A 12755-nucleotide genomic window follows, 5' to 3' on the forward strand; every position below is an offset into this window, starting at 1 on the left:
ATCTATCCTGACATCTATCCTGACATCTATCCTGACATCTCTACCTCTTCTCATCTACTCCGATCCATAACCTTTTACCATCTATCTCCATCTATCGTATCTATGTCGATTTCTTCCCCATCTTCCCCATCGGCCTCTTACTATCTGTCTCTAACTCGTCCAATCTACCTCCATCTCTTGCCCTCTACGTGACGCGCTCGAGGTTCTATTTCGGCCCCGGGAGAGTTTGCTAACGCTGCTATAGGCTCCTCGATTGATACGACTTCGTTAACCTGTGCCTTGGTAGGGTGGCAGGGCTGGGCATGGGATATTAGATTGTCGTTGAGGAGCTTGTGAGTGTGTTCCTTCCTCACGTCTTTATGTTCACTTTGCTAACCCGGAAAATATCTACACATCGACTTAGCGAGCGCAAGAGAGACATGGTGGAGACTCAGAGGGCGATCGATACCCGCCACGAAGCCGCCAGACAACAAGCCAAATTATGAGTAGGTAAGTCAACACTCCCTTCATCCATACAGGCAAGGTGGCCGAGTGGTCAGCAACAAGAAAGCTGAAACTGCCTTGCAGCCGCGACATTTATTGACTTGATCAAACCGTGGCCCGGTGGGAGACTGGGCAGACGTTCGAGTGATCCGGGTGGCGGGGTCCGCGTGGGTACACCACGTCCTTGTCCTGGTTTCGAGGTTACTAAGAGGTCCTGCATATTCTATCCCGGCTTCGAATTACTATCAATCGAGTAGCCTGTTCCGTCTTGATTGAACGGCTGGAGTGGACATGGGTTTTCGGACATCAGGGGCCAGGGTCCCGGTAAGTACCGTTCTTGCTGGTTTGGCTGCAGTTTGCTAAGAGGCATACACACTTCAGTTACGCAGTAGGGCGAGTTACATTCCCGCTAGCTCACCCTTGTCAGATCAATAAAAGGCTAGTATTACGACTAAATCTATGCTTAGAGTATGCCTAGGCTGACTGGGCCTATGCCGAGTGATGTCGTGACAGCCTGAAGATCTCACGCGTCCAAGTAGGTATAGAAGCACCCAAGCATCTATCTTCCATTTACTGGACCATAGCTCGCCTGTGGAAAGACCATGCGCAAATGTGGGTAAGTTGCGAGGCTAACAGGATCTTCTCAAGTGACCGTAGACTCTATTCCAAAGCTTCAGATCCTCTTCTCTTCATTCACCATTTGGCATACCTTTCTTCTCCTTACACCCTCCTTTTGTTTTTCCATCATGTTCTTAGGTCCCTGGCTATTCTGTTCCAGTCGAACGGAACAGTTGACCGAGTAGCTGGACCCAGTTTACCTATCTACGGTTCACTTGCTTCTTCCACCCCATAGTAGCCCTGCTTAAGCCGCAGGGATGAACTTGGGGATCGTGGAGCGGAATCTAGGTTGTAAGGCAAGGTGAATAAAACACCTTTGCAGTATAATCTCTTTTTCCAAGTTACTTCACCCTTCACGGCTAACAGGAGATGAGCTCTCATTGTAAAACAGGAAGCACCAAGAGCAGAATCGCCATCAGAATCGGACACCAGTCCTGAGAGTTGGGAACCTCATGATGAAGACAGGCTAAAGATTGCAGGCCTATACAGGCCCACCTTTTACGTGGAAGAGATGTGCCAAGGCCATTTGGAAAGCAGTCCAGGCTTCTCGACTAGTGGTGGTGAATTGATTTTCTCTTGTTTCTCCTTGTTCACCTCATAGCTGAAATATTTTATAGAGGTCCATGCAATTACTTTCAGATTCACCTCTACTACACTCTCCACGGTTCTAAAACTGCCATGAATTCTCTGGTCTGACCTGCCTCCCTCGTCTCTCCATTTCTCATTATTTTCAATCGTACCTTTTTGTCGCCAATCACCAACTGCCTACCTACCTTCCTTAATCTCAGCTTTGACGGAACGGGGTCTATCAATTGGATATTTGGCCTGCCTCTACCGTTCTCGGGGTTGATACGAAATCTCTAGACCAGTATTTCTATGCAATCCTCCATCCTCAGGACTGCAAGATGCTTGACAATATCATTGACGACAGTAATGGCGTTCCAGGTTTGGAACGCCCGTTCGGCTTGTCGACGTGGCGCGAAAAGGCCAATCCATTCAGAAGACGCGAACCCTCTTCGGTGACAGCTACAAGGCGTCTGATAAATGGGGTAGGGTAGTGGTCCTAACGCCAGTTCTTCTCCGCCACGAATCGGAGACGAATAGGATTTGCGTGCGCATCAAAAAGCCTTAGAGTGCTCAAGTAGGGTCAGTGCTTCATCTCACAGCCCGTTTCACTTTTGGTCAGCCCAATGCCACTTTTCGTGACGCCAGACAGGGCAGTTCACTGGGCTATGTACGGTAATCCGGGTCGAAATATATGACAACAAAATGAAGCTGATGTTACTCGCGAAGCCAAATGATATCACCATTATCTAGGTAGAGCTGAGAGAAACTAGTCTACGGAGTACACTACCCAACGGCCATTCATTTTCTACAGGCGCAGATTCTGCAGACAAGGTCAATAAATTAAGTTGCTGTCGTTTAAAGATACTTCACATGAGATAAGCAAGGTCGGCGAACATCTAGACCGACGTACCCATGACATAGCGCGCACAGCTCCAGGAGAGAACTCAGCCATGACCAAAGAAGATGGATTCAGATGTGTAAAGATCTCTAGCTAGGGAGTCGCTAAATATAGCTACATAACATGAAAGAAGACATGTGTGCTAGAACCTTCCGTGGAAGACAAAGGAGTGATAACCCATTATGACATCGTACTCCTCAATGATTTCCTCCAACTTCATGTCGAGACTATCCGTATCTATGGGTCTTCGCTCAATCCATGGCTTGATAACGGCACGGCATTTATTCCTGAATTTTGACCGGCGTTCAGCGGAAAGGTTCTGAAAGGCTTGCAAGGTAACGCAATTAGCGTGCATGTTGAAGGCTTCAACAACAGCCTTTGGCGCGCTGCGGATTCGGTGAACAACGCTATCAACAGAAGCATGAGAGTACCGGCCGTTCCAAGGTCCAACATGATAACAGCTTTTGAATCCTACTTCCCATGCGGTCATCTCAAGCTGCGTGTCTTCCGTCGTTCCTCTGTTGGAAGCGGCTTTGATCGCATGTCGCAACATGAAAGAGTCCGAAATGATGTTTCCTCCATGTGCCTCGGCATTTCGCTTGGCAAGTAGTTTTTGTCGACTGCGTCCCTGAAAGCCAGCTTGCTCTTCCAGAATCCTTTGTCGTACAGGGAATGTCGACAGCATGAGCGTCGACAACATGAGCGTCGACAACATGAGCATCTGCAGTTCGTCGCTCTCGGCTTCGAGCTTACCGGTTTTTGCTTTAAGTTCACAGAGGTCGGCTTTGAGAGCAATTTGGTCGGCTTTGATTGTCGCCAGTGTCTCCAAGATGGTCTCCATGTCCCCGAGGAGCCGTTCGCCCATATTGTTGCCCGAAATTCCGGTGTCGTGTAGCTTGGCAGGAGTCGAGATGAGCTCCTGGTGAAAATAGGAGTCAGAATCGCCGCTGCTGACGAGGTCAGGGCGGTAGATTATTCCAACAACTTTCTGTTGCCTAAAGTTAAAATTGGCGTACACCGGATTTCCGAAGTTGCTTACATACCTGTAATTTCGCTTTCTTCTTCCAAGAGTCTGTTCCGTGCTTCGTTTCAACATCTTGCCACAATGCAGTAGAGCGCTGCCAGGTTACGGGAAAGATAAGATAGTTAGTCCCTGGTAGAAATGCCAAGCGTGGTAGCAGAGACAGGGTAACAGGTTCGGGCAGTAAAAGATGTCAGAGTCGTCTGGATGGTTTGTCCTTGGTAGAAATGCTACCAAGGATAGGACAGGGTAACGGGTTGAAGCTGGGGAAGAGAAGAAGCGAGGTTTGGGAGAAAGAAAAGGAATGAGGTGGTGGGAGTTGTTGGAAAACCAATTTGCTCGTGTTCCTACTGAAGTTGAAGGGGTGTCCTGTCAGGCACCTGCTGTACGTTGTTACTTCCCAAAATAGAAGGTACCCAGCCATCCATTGCCGTCACTGTGGAGGCTAGCGCACAGTTCAAGGACATTTAAATTCTGCCATAAGCCCTTTGCTTCGGCTGCATAATTAGCTGTTTGCCATACAGACGTTGTGCCGTTGAAAACTTCGACCCCGAGCCGATGCTGCAGGGAATCTGGCATACCGCACTGGGGAGATAAAGTCAACCGCACTTCGACGCCAAATCGGCGCCAAATCGGCGCGGATCGGCATTGCCATGAGTGCGGACTTTATCCCGACCCGCAACCTATCGTGTGTAGACTTTCCCCATTCCTTGTTCCATCACTCTTTTCCATACCGATGCGGGGCCGCGGATTGTCAGGGAGCTGCCCGAAAGGAATCGAGAGACTCATTTGCTAAGTCGTGGTCACTTTGAGGAAGGATTCCAACCCCATGTAGAGCATTGTTCTGCCTAGTGGCATTCACTTCTCTTTCTGATTCGGGTTCCGGCCGGCGAGTCCATGTTTCCGAGAAGTTGATGAGCTGCTGTACAGGATTAGCACGGAGAGATCGTCCCATTCTCATGGCAGACGAGCTAACCTATTGAACGTCAGTACAAATGTGCTTGTCTCCTAACCGAGGCCAGAAGTCGGTGGGAGGGGCAATCAACCGGAACGGGAGCAGCATTTGCTCTGGAGGAAAGTGAAAGAGTGGATGAGGAGGTTGGACTCTTGCCGAAATAGTGATCTAGAAATTCTTGCAAAAGGCAAAGTTATGAAGATAAGAGTCAGATATAATCCATTTAATGGGGAACCGAGAACCAAGGTCGTTATCAAAAGGGTGCGTATGAACCCACAGGCATGGACACGATCCATTACACAGATTCTGAGTGACTTTATAACCGTGAGCAAAGGATCTAGTGGAGATATCGCGCTGGCAGTCGATTCCACGGGTTATCTTGTAGTGACTTGTTCGTGTAAAAGATCACCAGATGTGCCAGGAACTCGACGCCTTATGAGGCTAACTCATAGGCAAGCTCGGTGCGCACCTGACGCCCGACATCATGTAACATCTTAGAGGCTGGCCCCTCCTGCAAGTCGAATTCCCCAGAGTGGGCTTGCTGGTGGGTAAGCGTCAGCCACATTCCGTGTAGCGTTGGCAGCAGCGTACATATCAAGCGATTGGATGAAACTTTCTTCATTTCAGATGGTGACACCAGAATCCCGGGGTTTCCTGGACCAGCTTATGCACGGAGTAAGGAGCAAGGCTGAAGAAGGCCGCTTTCGGCTTTGTGCACACATCATAAGTAAGGACCCCTCTGTCCTCATTGAAATCTCTCTTCTTGGGTGAGATACGGCTACATGCAGCGTTACTAAATCTTCAAACCCATCTGAACAGTAATCAGAGGTATATACAAACAAAGTAGGTTCGCCTTCAAAACCAAATATGTGCTGTACAGTGCCATTGGGAGTATACTCGGACAGAATCTGGACATTACGAGATTTCCAAATCATCTATATGGATTTTTCCTGTCAGTCATTTGTAGCACCTAATCTCCATCTCATTTCCTTTCAGCCAGCCAGTTAGGCCCCGGTGCAGGGGGGTTATAATAGGTAACGGTGCATCGGTCCTGGTACTGCATTTGGGGGCGATCGTTTCCCGTACATCAGGTGGCTTGGGCGTTTTCCAAGCAGTGCCTAGTGCGAGAAAGGGAATATGACTGCTTATTTCTCCGCATGCTATGTGACAGTATCATGATTATTGCTCACCCACCTGGTCAGCTAGAACGAAGAACGTAGCCTAGAGCGAGGGATACTCAAGGTGGCTAGGGCTGGGAGCTGAGGGTTCTAGGCTCGCGCGAGCAGCCACAAACGTGATCTGACGTTCTCACTCGCTCTGTGCTAATTATCGACCAGGCTGTGAGGCTGTCTGGCTTTGAGCCTGCTTGAAATAGTCTCTCTCCGCCGGAATCTAGGCAAACCTCATTCCTATCTGCAGCAAGTTGCTCTGCACTCATTTTCTCAATCATCTTTGCAATGACCAGGTAAGTTATGGCGCGGCTACTACAGTTATCTCGGGATATATATGGTGTTTTGTCTGCATCTGACCGCAGCCTTGCCTCGAGAATATCTACATCCGGCATTCGAAACGGGAAGGAGCCCAACGCCAGGCACTCGAGAAATTCCATGCCATTTGACGAGAGATAATGCCATCAACACTACTGTTGATCACATCCACCGATGTAATTTTACTACCATACAAGACTTTTTCGATCATGCAACTGCAGAAGACCTCGATATCACAGAGGAGGTGCGGCATTGCCAGAACCTCTGTCCTCTCACCTTTGGAGTCGGGAACCCTGACTTATCAGGAATCCGGGTGAGTCTACCGTTGTGTCCAGTTTGCCATTTACAATAAAGCCCTTGAGTGTAAAGCTGACAGCATGGTTTCCCTAATAGATGATGACGGCGTATACCATGCAAACCGGCCTCACTGTCCTCCTGGGTCCAGTATACCGACTATGCTATCTCACCCTCGCACCAGGAAACGAGTTCACAATGAACCTCAAGGACGTACAAGTTGTATTCTTCAGATGCAACGGCTTCTTCATCGCCTCGTCCGCGATGGCCTTCCTCGCCCACCTTTCCAAAGACCTCCCTACATTCGAAATAGAAGAAATTCAAGCCATGGCCTTCCTCCAGATCAACAGCCTCCTAGTCACCTTCTTCTGCATGGTAGTCGTGCAACCGCTCTCGCGCTGGGCGCCGCGCGTATTCCTCTACCTCGTCGTCTTCGCCGTTACCATCGCCGCACTAAGTGATAGCCAGCTTAGCAGCGATAGCAGAGAGAATTGGAGGCTTGCATCTGATGCCTGCGCGCATACATCTCGAGATTACGACGTCATCAATCCTTTACCCTACCCCTCATGGACCATGGTCATATTCGCCGTGGCAGGGACCCTCGTGTTCTAGCTGCAGTCGCTGAAGCGCAGATATCGGAAACCGAAACGGTCACAGATGGCCGGCGGAGTCCTCACTGTGGTCACATATCTATGGGTCGTGATGATCGGCCTCTCAGTCGCGGGCATGGTCTTTGGACGGACGATGATGTGGCGACAAAGGAAACACCTCCGCGCCGTGATCGGGAGCCAGTTCAAGGATGATAACTGGAATTTCGGACAGTTTGCTGCTTTGTTCATTTGGGCGCCTATCCCGGTTGAGTTGCTATTTATTGTCAATGGTTAGTATCTCTTTCCGGTTGCGTGCATTCCTTTCTTCCTTCCATGATATGTCGATGGATGAACCCGTGATTGACTGATACATCGGTTCGTCTCTCCAGACTCTGCTCAAGAGAAATTCGAAAAGTGGCATCGCTGGAACGAATGGGTCAGAGAGCGCTTCACTCCGAGAAGTATTGAGCAGATCAATGAGCATACTCCACTCCCCCAGAGCCGCGAGAATAATAATACTGCCACTCCGGACAGAATCGAAGATGACCGCGAATTACTGCTCGTTGCGGTACCCAGCCAGAACACCGGACAGGAAGATACTGCTACCTCATCAGGCAGGAGCGCAGTATTGCCCTGATAATGTTGAACTCTCCCGATCGACCTATCTACGGCTGACCTCCATATTGTATGTGACAAGTGGCGGGAATTCTAGCCCTAAGCTCCAGGAGAAGTACGTACTGTTCTCTTATATTCTTTACTCTCGTGGAGAATCTACGACTTTTTTAATCTTTGGTTCTCACTGCCGTGTCTGGTTTAACGTGGATGACTGTGCTTGTGTGTTTAGATCTTAGATTTTGTTCTCGCAGAATTGAATCATGCATCTCTATATATTCACTTAGACGCTACTCAATGTCCAATCTTCCTATCAAACAGTGTTCATGGATGGCGCTATCAGACCAGCTACAGCTGAGGAGGATACTATAAGATGACTGCAGTCTACCTAGGTATAAACTATAGACGATGCGGTCTTTGAAACTCGGAGCAGTCCTCAAGTACGAAAGTAAGCAACTCACTGAGAGATTTTCTCTCAAGCCTCCCGGCTACACCAGCGTTCGACATGCAAATGTCCTACAAGTCTGCAGCAGCTCTAATACATCAACAGCGATAACATGTGCATCCCTCTCTCCATGTTCAGCTGTATCTCTCCATCCCATAGCTCAGAGGTCAGTACTCAAGGCCCTCCAGCCCTCCCACTCTTAACCCAATATTTCTCCCACTGGCTCCAACAAGTCCCAACAACACAATGATACCCGCCGCTCTTATTATTGTGATTCGGCTAGAACAGGATATACTGCTTCCCAGGGTAAATGCCCCTGCACTGATTATATGATCCTCGATTAACCGTATACGCCGTATGAGCCGTGTTCACCAGATACACACCGTCTCGTGGCGCCCCGGGGTACATGGGTACGAGTTGCCCGAGCTCCAGGTCTTAGTCACGGCGAGCCCGCCGGAGATCCAGGAGACGTTTGCGGAGGAGGCGGGCCAGCCGGTCGTGAAGGATTTGGTCTTTTGGTAGCCGACGGAGAAGGAGGGGGCGGTACCGCACGCTATGTTTTGCTAGAATATGATACGTACGTCAGCACTCATTTAGTTATAGTGACCTGCGTATGGAAGATCCATTAGAAGACTTTCGGGTCGGCACTGACTTACACTAATCTGCGCGTAGCGATAGTTCTGATGCGGGTCGCCGTTTCCAACTAGCCTGGTACTGTCGCTCCAGATACTGCATGGGTTTGTTTGGCGTTCATGGAGGGGAGAGTCGTTGTCTTCAGAGTCTTTGATTGTACTCACGGGGCTCTGTATTTCCTCAAAGGAGAAGTGCTCGGAAATCTGGGAAGCAAAGCGTCTGCGACATTTTGATGGCGCATTGAGATTCCAGTCCCTCCATCTGCGGAGCAGTCCTCTTTCACACCGAGAGCTGTGGGTGGAAGCGCAGAGAGCGGCACGGGAACGTCATCGCATCGAATAAGCATTTCCTCGGCATCGAAGATGCACATGCGGGTGACGCCGCCGGATATATCGGGGTTTCATGCAGGAGGTAGGTTTGGGCGTCAACAATGATGTTCCCGACACTGTTGGAGTCGAAATCGACGGAGACCAGGCCATCAGTGGAGTGAGATCTCAGAGTGTCAAGGCAGGTAGATGCGAGGACCTCCTATGTAGTTGTGTCTGTGATAACGAGTGATGTCTGCAAGGTTGCCCGGTGGTGCTGGATACTAATGCGAACTAGCCTAATGCCCAGATTGACATTTGGGGAAGGAGCAGCCCAAGCAGCTGCGAGAAGTCAAAACAAGGATGTGAGCTTGAATAGATTCATCTTGAATGCCGTGGAGGCTTGCATATGGTGTGGTTGCGTTAAGTAACTCCTAGTTGAAGCCTCGGACCTATTTATATGGTGCTGCTCGTCACCAAGGAGGCTCACCTTTGCAAACTCATACCCCGTTGATAAGTCGGTCTGTGTGACTCTCCCGACATTGATGAGTACACGCGCACCACCATTACGACCAAATGACCCTCCATTTTTGCGCATAGCCGTCGTACAGATGGGATGCTGCCCGATTCTCGAGTTAAATACTCGGCAAAGGGAACCTTGTCAGACGGACATATTATCCAACAGGAGGCAGTGCCAGAAGTATAGCTTACTCGGCAGTAAGCCCTAAAACAGGCACATGGAATCTGACAGCCTGATATATCTTGCACTGTCCAGGAACATACGGCCTGTGTCCTCGCACAGGGTATGACTGGGAGAGCTGGGCGATGGTAAGACCATCATCAGATTTGCCAGATGCCTTGATATCATGATTCGAATGCTGTCGATAAACTCCAACGTCGTATCTGCCTCGGTAACCTGCACCCCATGCGCATTCCTCGCGCGAGCATCCTCGAATCAGGTCACTGTAGAACAGTATCTGACGCTCCTGTCGACTTGGCAACGCATGGTGCATCGCATGCGCCCGGTTCTGCTGGGTTCAGCCAGTACAGATACAGGTGCGTGGAGTGGGCAACCAGGACCCAATTCCGATTCCTCTTACTCGCCGCTCTTAGAGGAGGCAGAGTCCCGTCGGGCCAATTGTCGACGCAAGCTACCTCACATATCTGGATCATGCCAACTGAGTTATGCAATGCCTGCGAGAGATCGAACCACCAGATATAATAAAACCAACCTATACTCGATTCAACTCACGCTGAAGGACTGCGCACTTTCAAGCTGATTGAGGGCAAGACAGTGATTGGCCACTGAAAGAGAGAGGTCGACAGGATATATGTATGAAGCCCGACCGGCATGGCTCACGTTGGACCGACGTCTTGCCAGGACCTTTATGTGCGATCGAGACGAGTCCGGGGCCCCTCCGATCTGTTCCGTTGCTCTTTTTATGCCTTGAGGTGTCAAGTTGTGGAGACCCCGATGTTCGGTGGCATGGACTCAAGCTATTCAAGTCTATACTCGTCCAGTGCGTTGGCAGGGTTGAGTCTGGTTGATAGGTTGCGTAATGTAGGTCTTTTATAGGCATGTAGCATTTAGAGGTTGCAACTTCGGCAATCCCTGCTTCATCAGGTAAATTCGCTCGGCAATTGTAGCCATTCATATATATGATTCTAAGACGAGTTTAGCATGAATCGTAGACTTTTCTCATCCCATCTCCTGCGGATCAATGCAAGAAACGCACAAAATCACGCGTCCCCGCCAATGCGCTCAAGATACGCCCTCCACCCAGCCTCACGATACGCCTTGACAGCCTCCACCGGATCCTCCGCCTTATAAATCCCCCTCCCCGCGATAATGAAATCGGCACCGCGGCCGACAGCCGATTCAGGCGTCTGATACTGCTGCCCCAACTTATCCCCCTTACTCGAAAGATTGACCCCAGTCGTAAACACCACAAAGTCCTCGGAATCATGCTCGACAGTCGCCGGCTCAGGCCCCACAGAGGTCAACGCCCGCGTACTGACAAACCCCATAACGAACCCGCGATACCGCCGCGCATACTCGACCGACCGCGCCGTGTACTCGCCTGTCGCAAGGGACCCTTTACTCGTCATCTCAGCGAGGATGAGCAGACCTCGTTCCTGCGGGTTGGGGAAGTCCGAGGCGGAGGCTGTCTGCGCAAGGGCTTCGACGATGCCCTCGCCGGGCAGGATTGCGCAGTTGATGATGTGGGCCCATTCGGAGATGCGCAGGGCGCCGCCGTGGTATTGCTTTTGCACTGTGTTGCCGATGTCGATGAATTTGCGATCTTCGAATATGAGGAAGTTGTGCTTCTGGGCGAGGGCGGAGAGCGAGGAGAGGGTTTCGGGGGTTAGGTCGGAGAGGATGTCGATGTGGGTTTTAAGGACGGCGATGTAGGGGCCGAGGCCTGTGTGTTTTATTTTGTTAGGCGGAGATCAATTGGACAGAGTTGAGCAGGTAAGAGAGGGGTTCGATCTAGAAGACAGAGACGTACGATCTGCCAGGTCCAGCAGCTCAGCTGACGTCGTGACATCCGCGGAGACGGTGACGTTGGTCTTCTTCTCCTCGGCGATGGAGAAGAGCTTTTTGGTGAGGGGGTTTGGGTGGTTTGCCGCGCGGGCAGCATAGGGGAGATGGGATTTCGAGGACATTATGACAGGCTCTCTATGTGAAACAATCGGTAGAGATACTCAAAAGTAGGGCAAGATTGGGCCAAGTCAAATGAAGCTGTTGCGGGGTGGTCAAAAAAAAGCCCCCCCACCCCCGGTGGAATTTTTGCTCCGTCCCGATCTGCATCTGCGCCGATAAGTAAGATAAGCACTTAATTTTGCCAAGACCTCAATCAAAACAATGGCGTGTCAAATTCATGCAATTGCGAACAGAAAACTGTCGATCAATAGATAGTGTACAAATCCCTCAGATCGCGCCAAGATTCCAGAAGTCATCCCGTGTATTGGGAAGCAGTTCTACCAGAGATCCTTGGCAACCCCAAAAGCACTGAGCCCCCAGAGCGCCGCCTGTGCAATCCAAAACAGACCACCGTTGTACCGTCCCCTTCCCTGTGGCTTGCTGGTGTAAACATAGCCATGCAGGAACAGAATGCGGAAGAACACCCATGCGCCGCCCAGAGCAGTCGCAAGCTGCGGGTACTTCAGGCCCGCAACCAGGATCGAGAGCATAGTCTGCGGTGCGTTCTCAAGGAAGTTGGCGTGCGCGCGCTGGGCGCAGTTGAACTGGTAGGCCTTGGGCTATTGCAGGGCGTGTGTTAGTTTATTTCGGAGACAGATTAATAGAAAGCGGCAAGGGGGAGGAAATGGTGCTGGGAGACGTACGTTCGATTTAGTTTGTTCGACGGTCGCATAGGTGTGTGGGTAGGGAACACCAGCTGCTTTTCTGAAGCTGCCAACCACAGTACCGTGGATGAAGCCGAGTACAGGAATTATACCGAGGGCAATGGCAATAACTTGGCTGCGGGGCAGAAAGAAAAAGCATAGCGTTAGCGAGTGAGGGAGCGCATTGTACGACGTAGTTTGAGAGTGACGTACCCATAGCCTTCGGGGACAGTGATGGTGACCATTGCGGCGTGTATAGTAAGTCGGTGTTATGAGGCTCAAAGTACAGAAAGACTGGGTGATGGGATTGGATAAGGATTCGTCTTGCGCTATGTCAATGGCGTGATGGAGGAAGTTATTTTGGGAGGGCGGAGGGACAGCTATATACTTGACGTCGATCGGGAGCCGGGGGAAAGAATCCATCCGGACGATCGCACGGGCGCCCCAGTTCCGGGGCCAGGCAGCACGGGAACTACGCACAGCTTTATCCGGTGATGTC

General features: G+C 50.6%; 4 protein-coding genes across 4 annotated transcripts; 1 reads left to right on the forward strand and 3 right to left on the reverse strand.

The window, feature by feature from the left end:
* Window positions 1–6048: 6048 nt before the first annotated feature.
* On the forward strand, window positions 6049–7550 carry BJX68DRAFT_257761 (uncharacterized protein; the record flags this gene model as incomplete). The annotated part of the gene is made up of 4 exons (XM_071043400.1): window positions 6049–6342; window positions 6423–6926; window positions 6981–7203; window positions 7303–7550. 4 exons carry the CDS (start codon window positions 6049–6051, stop codon window positions 7548–7550), a joined length of 1269 nt encoding a protein of 422 aa, XP_070895098.1.
* A 788-nt stretch (window positions 7551–8338) lies between these two features.
* Window positions 8339–8973, reverse strand: BJX68DRAFT_270652 (uncharacterized protein; the record flags this gene model as incomplete). Its single annotated transcript, XM_071046729.1, has 3 exons — window positions 8339–8533; window positions 8627–8699; window positions 8768–8973. 3 exons carry the CDS (start codon window positions 8971–8973, stop codon window positions 8339–8341), a joined length of 474 nt encoding a protein of 157 aa, XP_070895099.1.
* A 1235-nt stretch (window positions 8974–10208) lies between these two features.
* pyrG (orotidine-5'-phosphate decarboxylase pyrG) lies at window positions 10209–11707 on the reverse strand. The gene is made up of 2 exons (XM_071036983.1): window positions 11419–11707; window positions 10209–11331 (listed from the first exon to the last, which is right to left on the reverse strand). The coding sequence occupies exons 1-2, from the start codon at window positions 11573–11575 to the stop codon at window positions 10649–10651; spliced, it is 840 nt and encodes a 279-aa protein (XP_070895100.1). The 5' UTR covers window positions 11576–11707; the 3' UTR covers window positions 10209–10648.
* Window positions 11708–11732: 25 nt separating this feature from the next.
* BJX68DRAFT_167192 (MAPEG family protein) lies at window positions 11733–12718 on the reverse strand. Its single transcript, XM_071036982.1, has 3 exons — window positions 12470–12718; window positions 12257–12392; window positions 11733–12172 (listed from the first exon to the last, which is right to left on the reverse strand). The coding sequence occupies exons 1-3, from the start codon at window positions 12499–12501 to the stop codon at window positions 11891–11893; spliced, it is 450 nt and encodes a 149-aa protein (XP_070895101.1). The 5' UTR covers window positions 12502–12718; the 3' UTR covers window positions 11733–11890.
* Window positions 12719–12755: the final 37 nt, after the last annotated feature.

This window comes from Aspergillus pseudodeflectus (genome assembly GCF_044049435.1).
Source record: "Aspergillus pseudodeflectus strain CBS 756.74 chromosome Unknown BJX68scaffold_51, whole genome shotgun sequence".
In the NCBI taxonomy this organism is placed as follows: domain Eukaryota; kingdom Fungi; phylum Ascomycota; class Eurotiomycetes; order Eurotiales; family Aspergillaceae; genus Aspergillus; species Aspergillus pseudodeflectus.

Excerpts from the sequence above, each read along its gene's own strand:
- pyrG (XM_071036983.1), bottom strand. The coding sequence starts at position 11,575 with ATGTCCTCGAAATCCCATCTCCCCTATGCTGCCCGCGCGGCAAACCAC. Across the intron at positions 11,332-11,418 it reads GCTGCTGGACCTGGCAGATC|GCCTCGGCCCCTACATCGCC; the intron begins GTACGTCTCTGT and ends TAAAACACACAG.
- BJX68DRAFT_167192 (XM_071036982.1), bottom strand. The coding sequence starts at position 12,501 with ATGGTCACCATCACTGTCCCCGAAGGCTATGG. Across the intron at positions 12,393-12,469 it reads ACTGTCCCCGAAGGCTATGG|CCAAGTTATTGCCATTGCCC; the intron begins GTACGTCACTCT and ends TCTGCCCCGCAG. Across the intron at positions 12,173-12,256 it reads TCGAACAAACTAAATCGAAC|CCCAAGGCCTACCAGTTCAA; the intron begins GTACGTCTCCCA and ends GCCCTGCAATAG.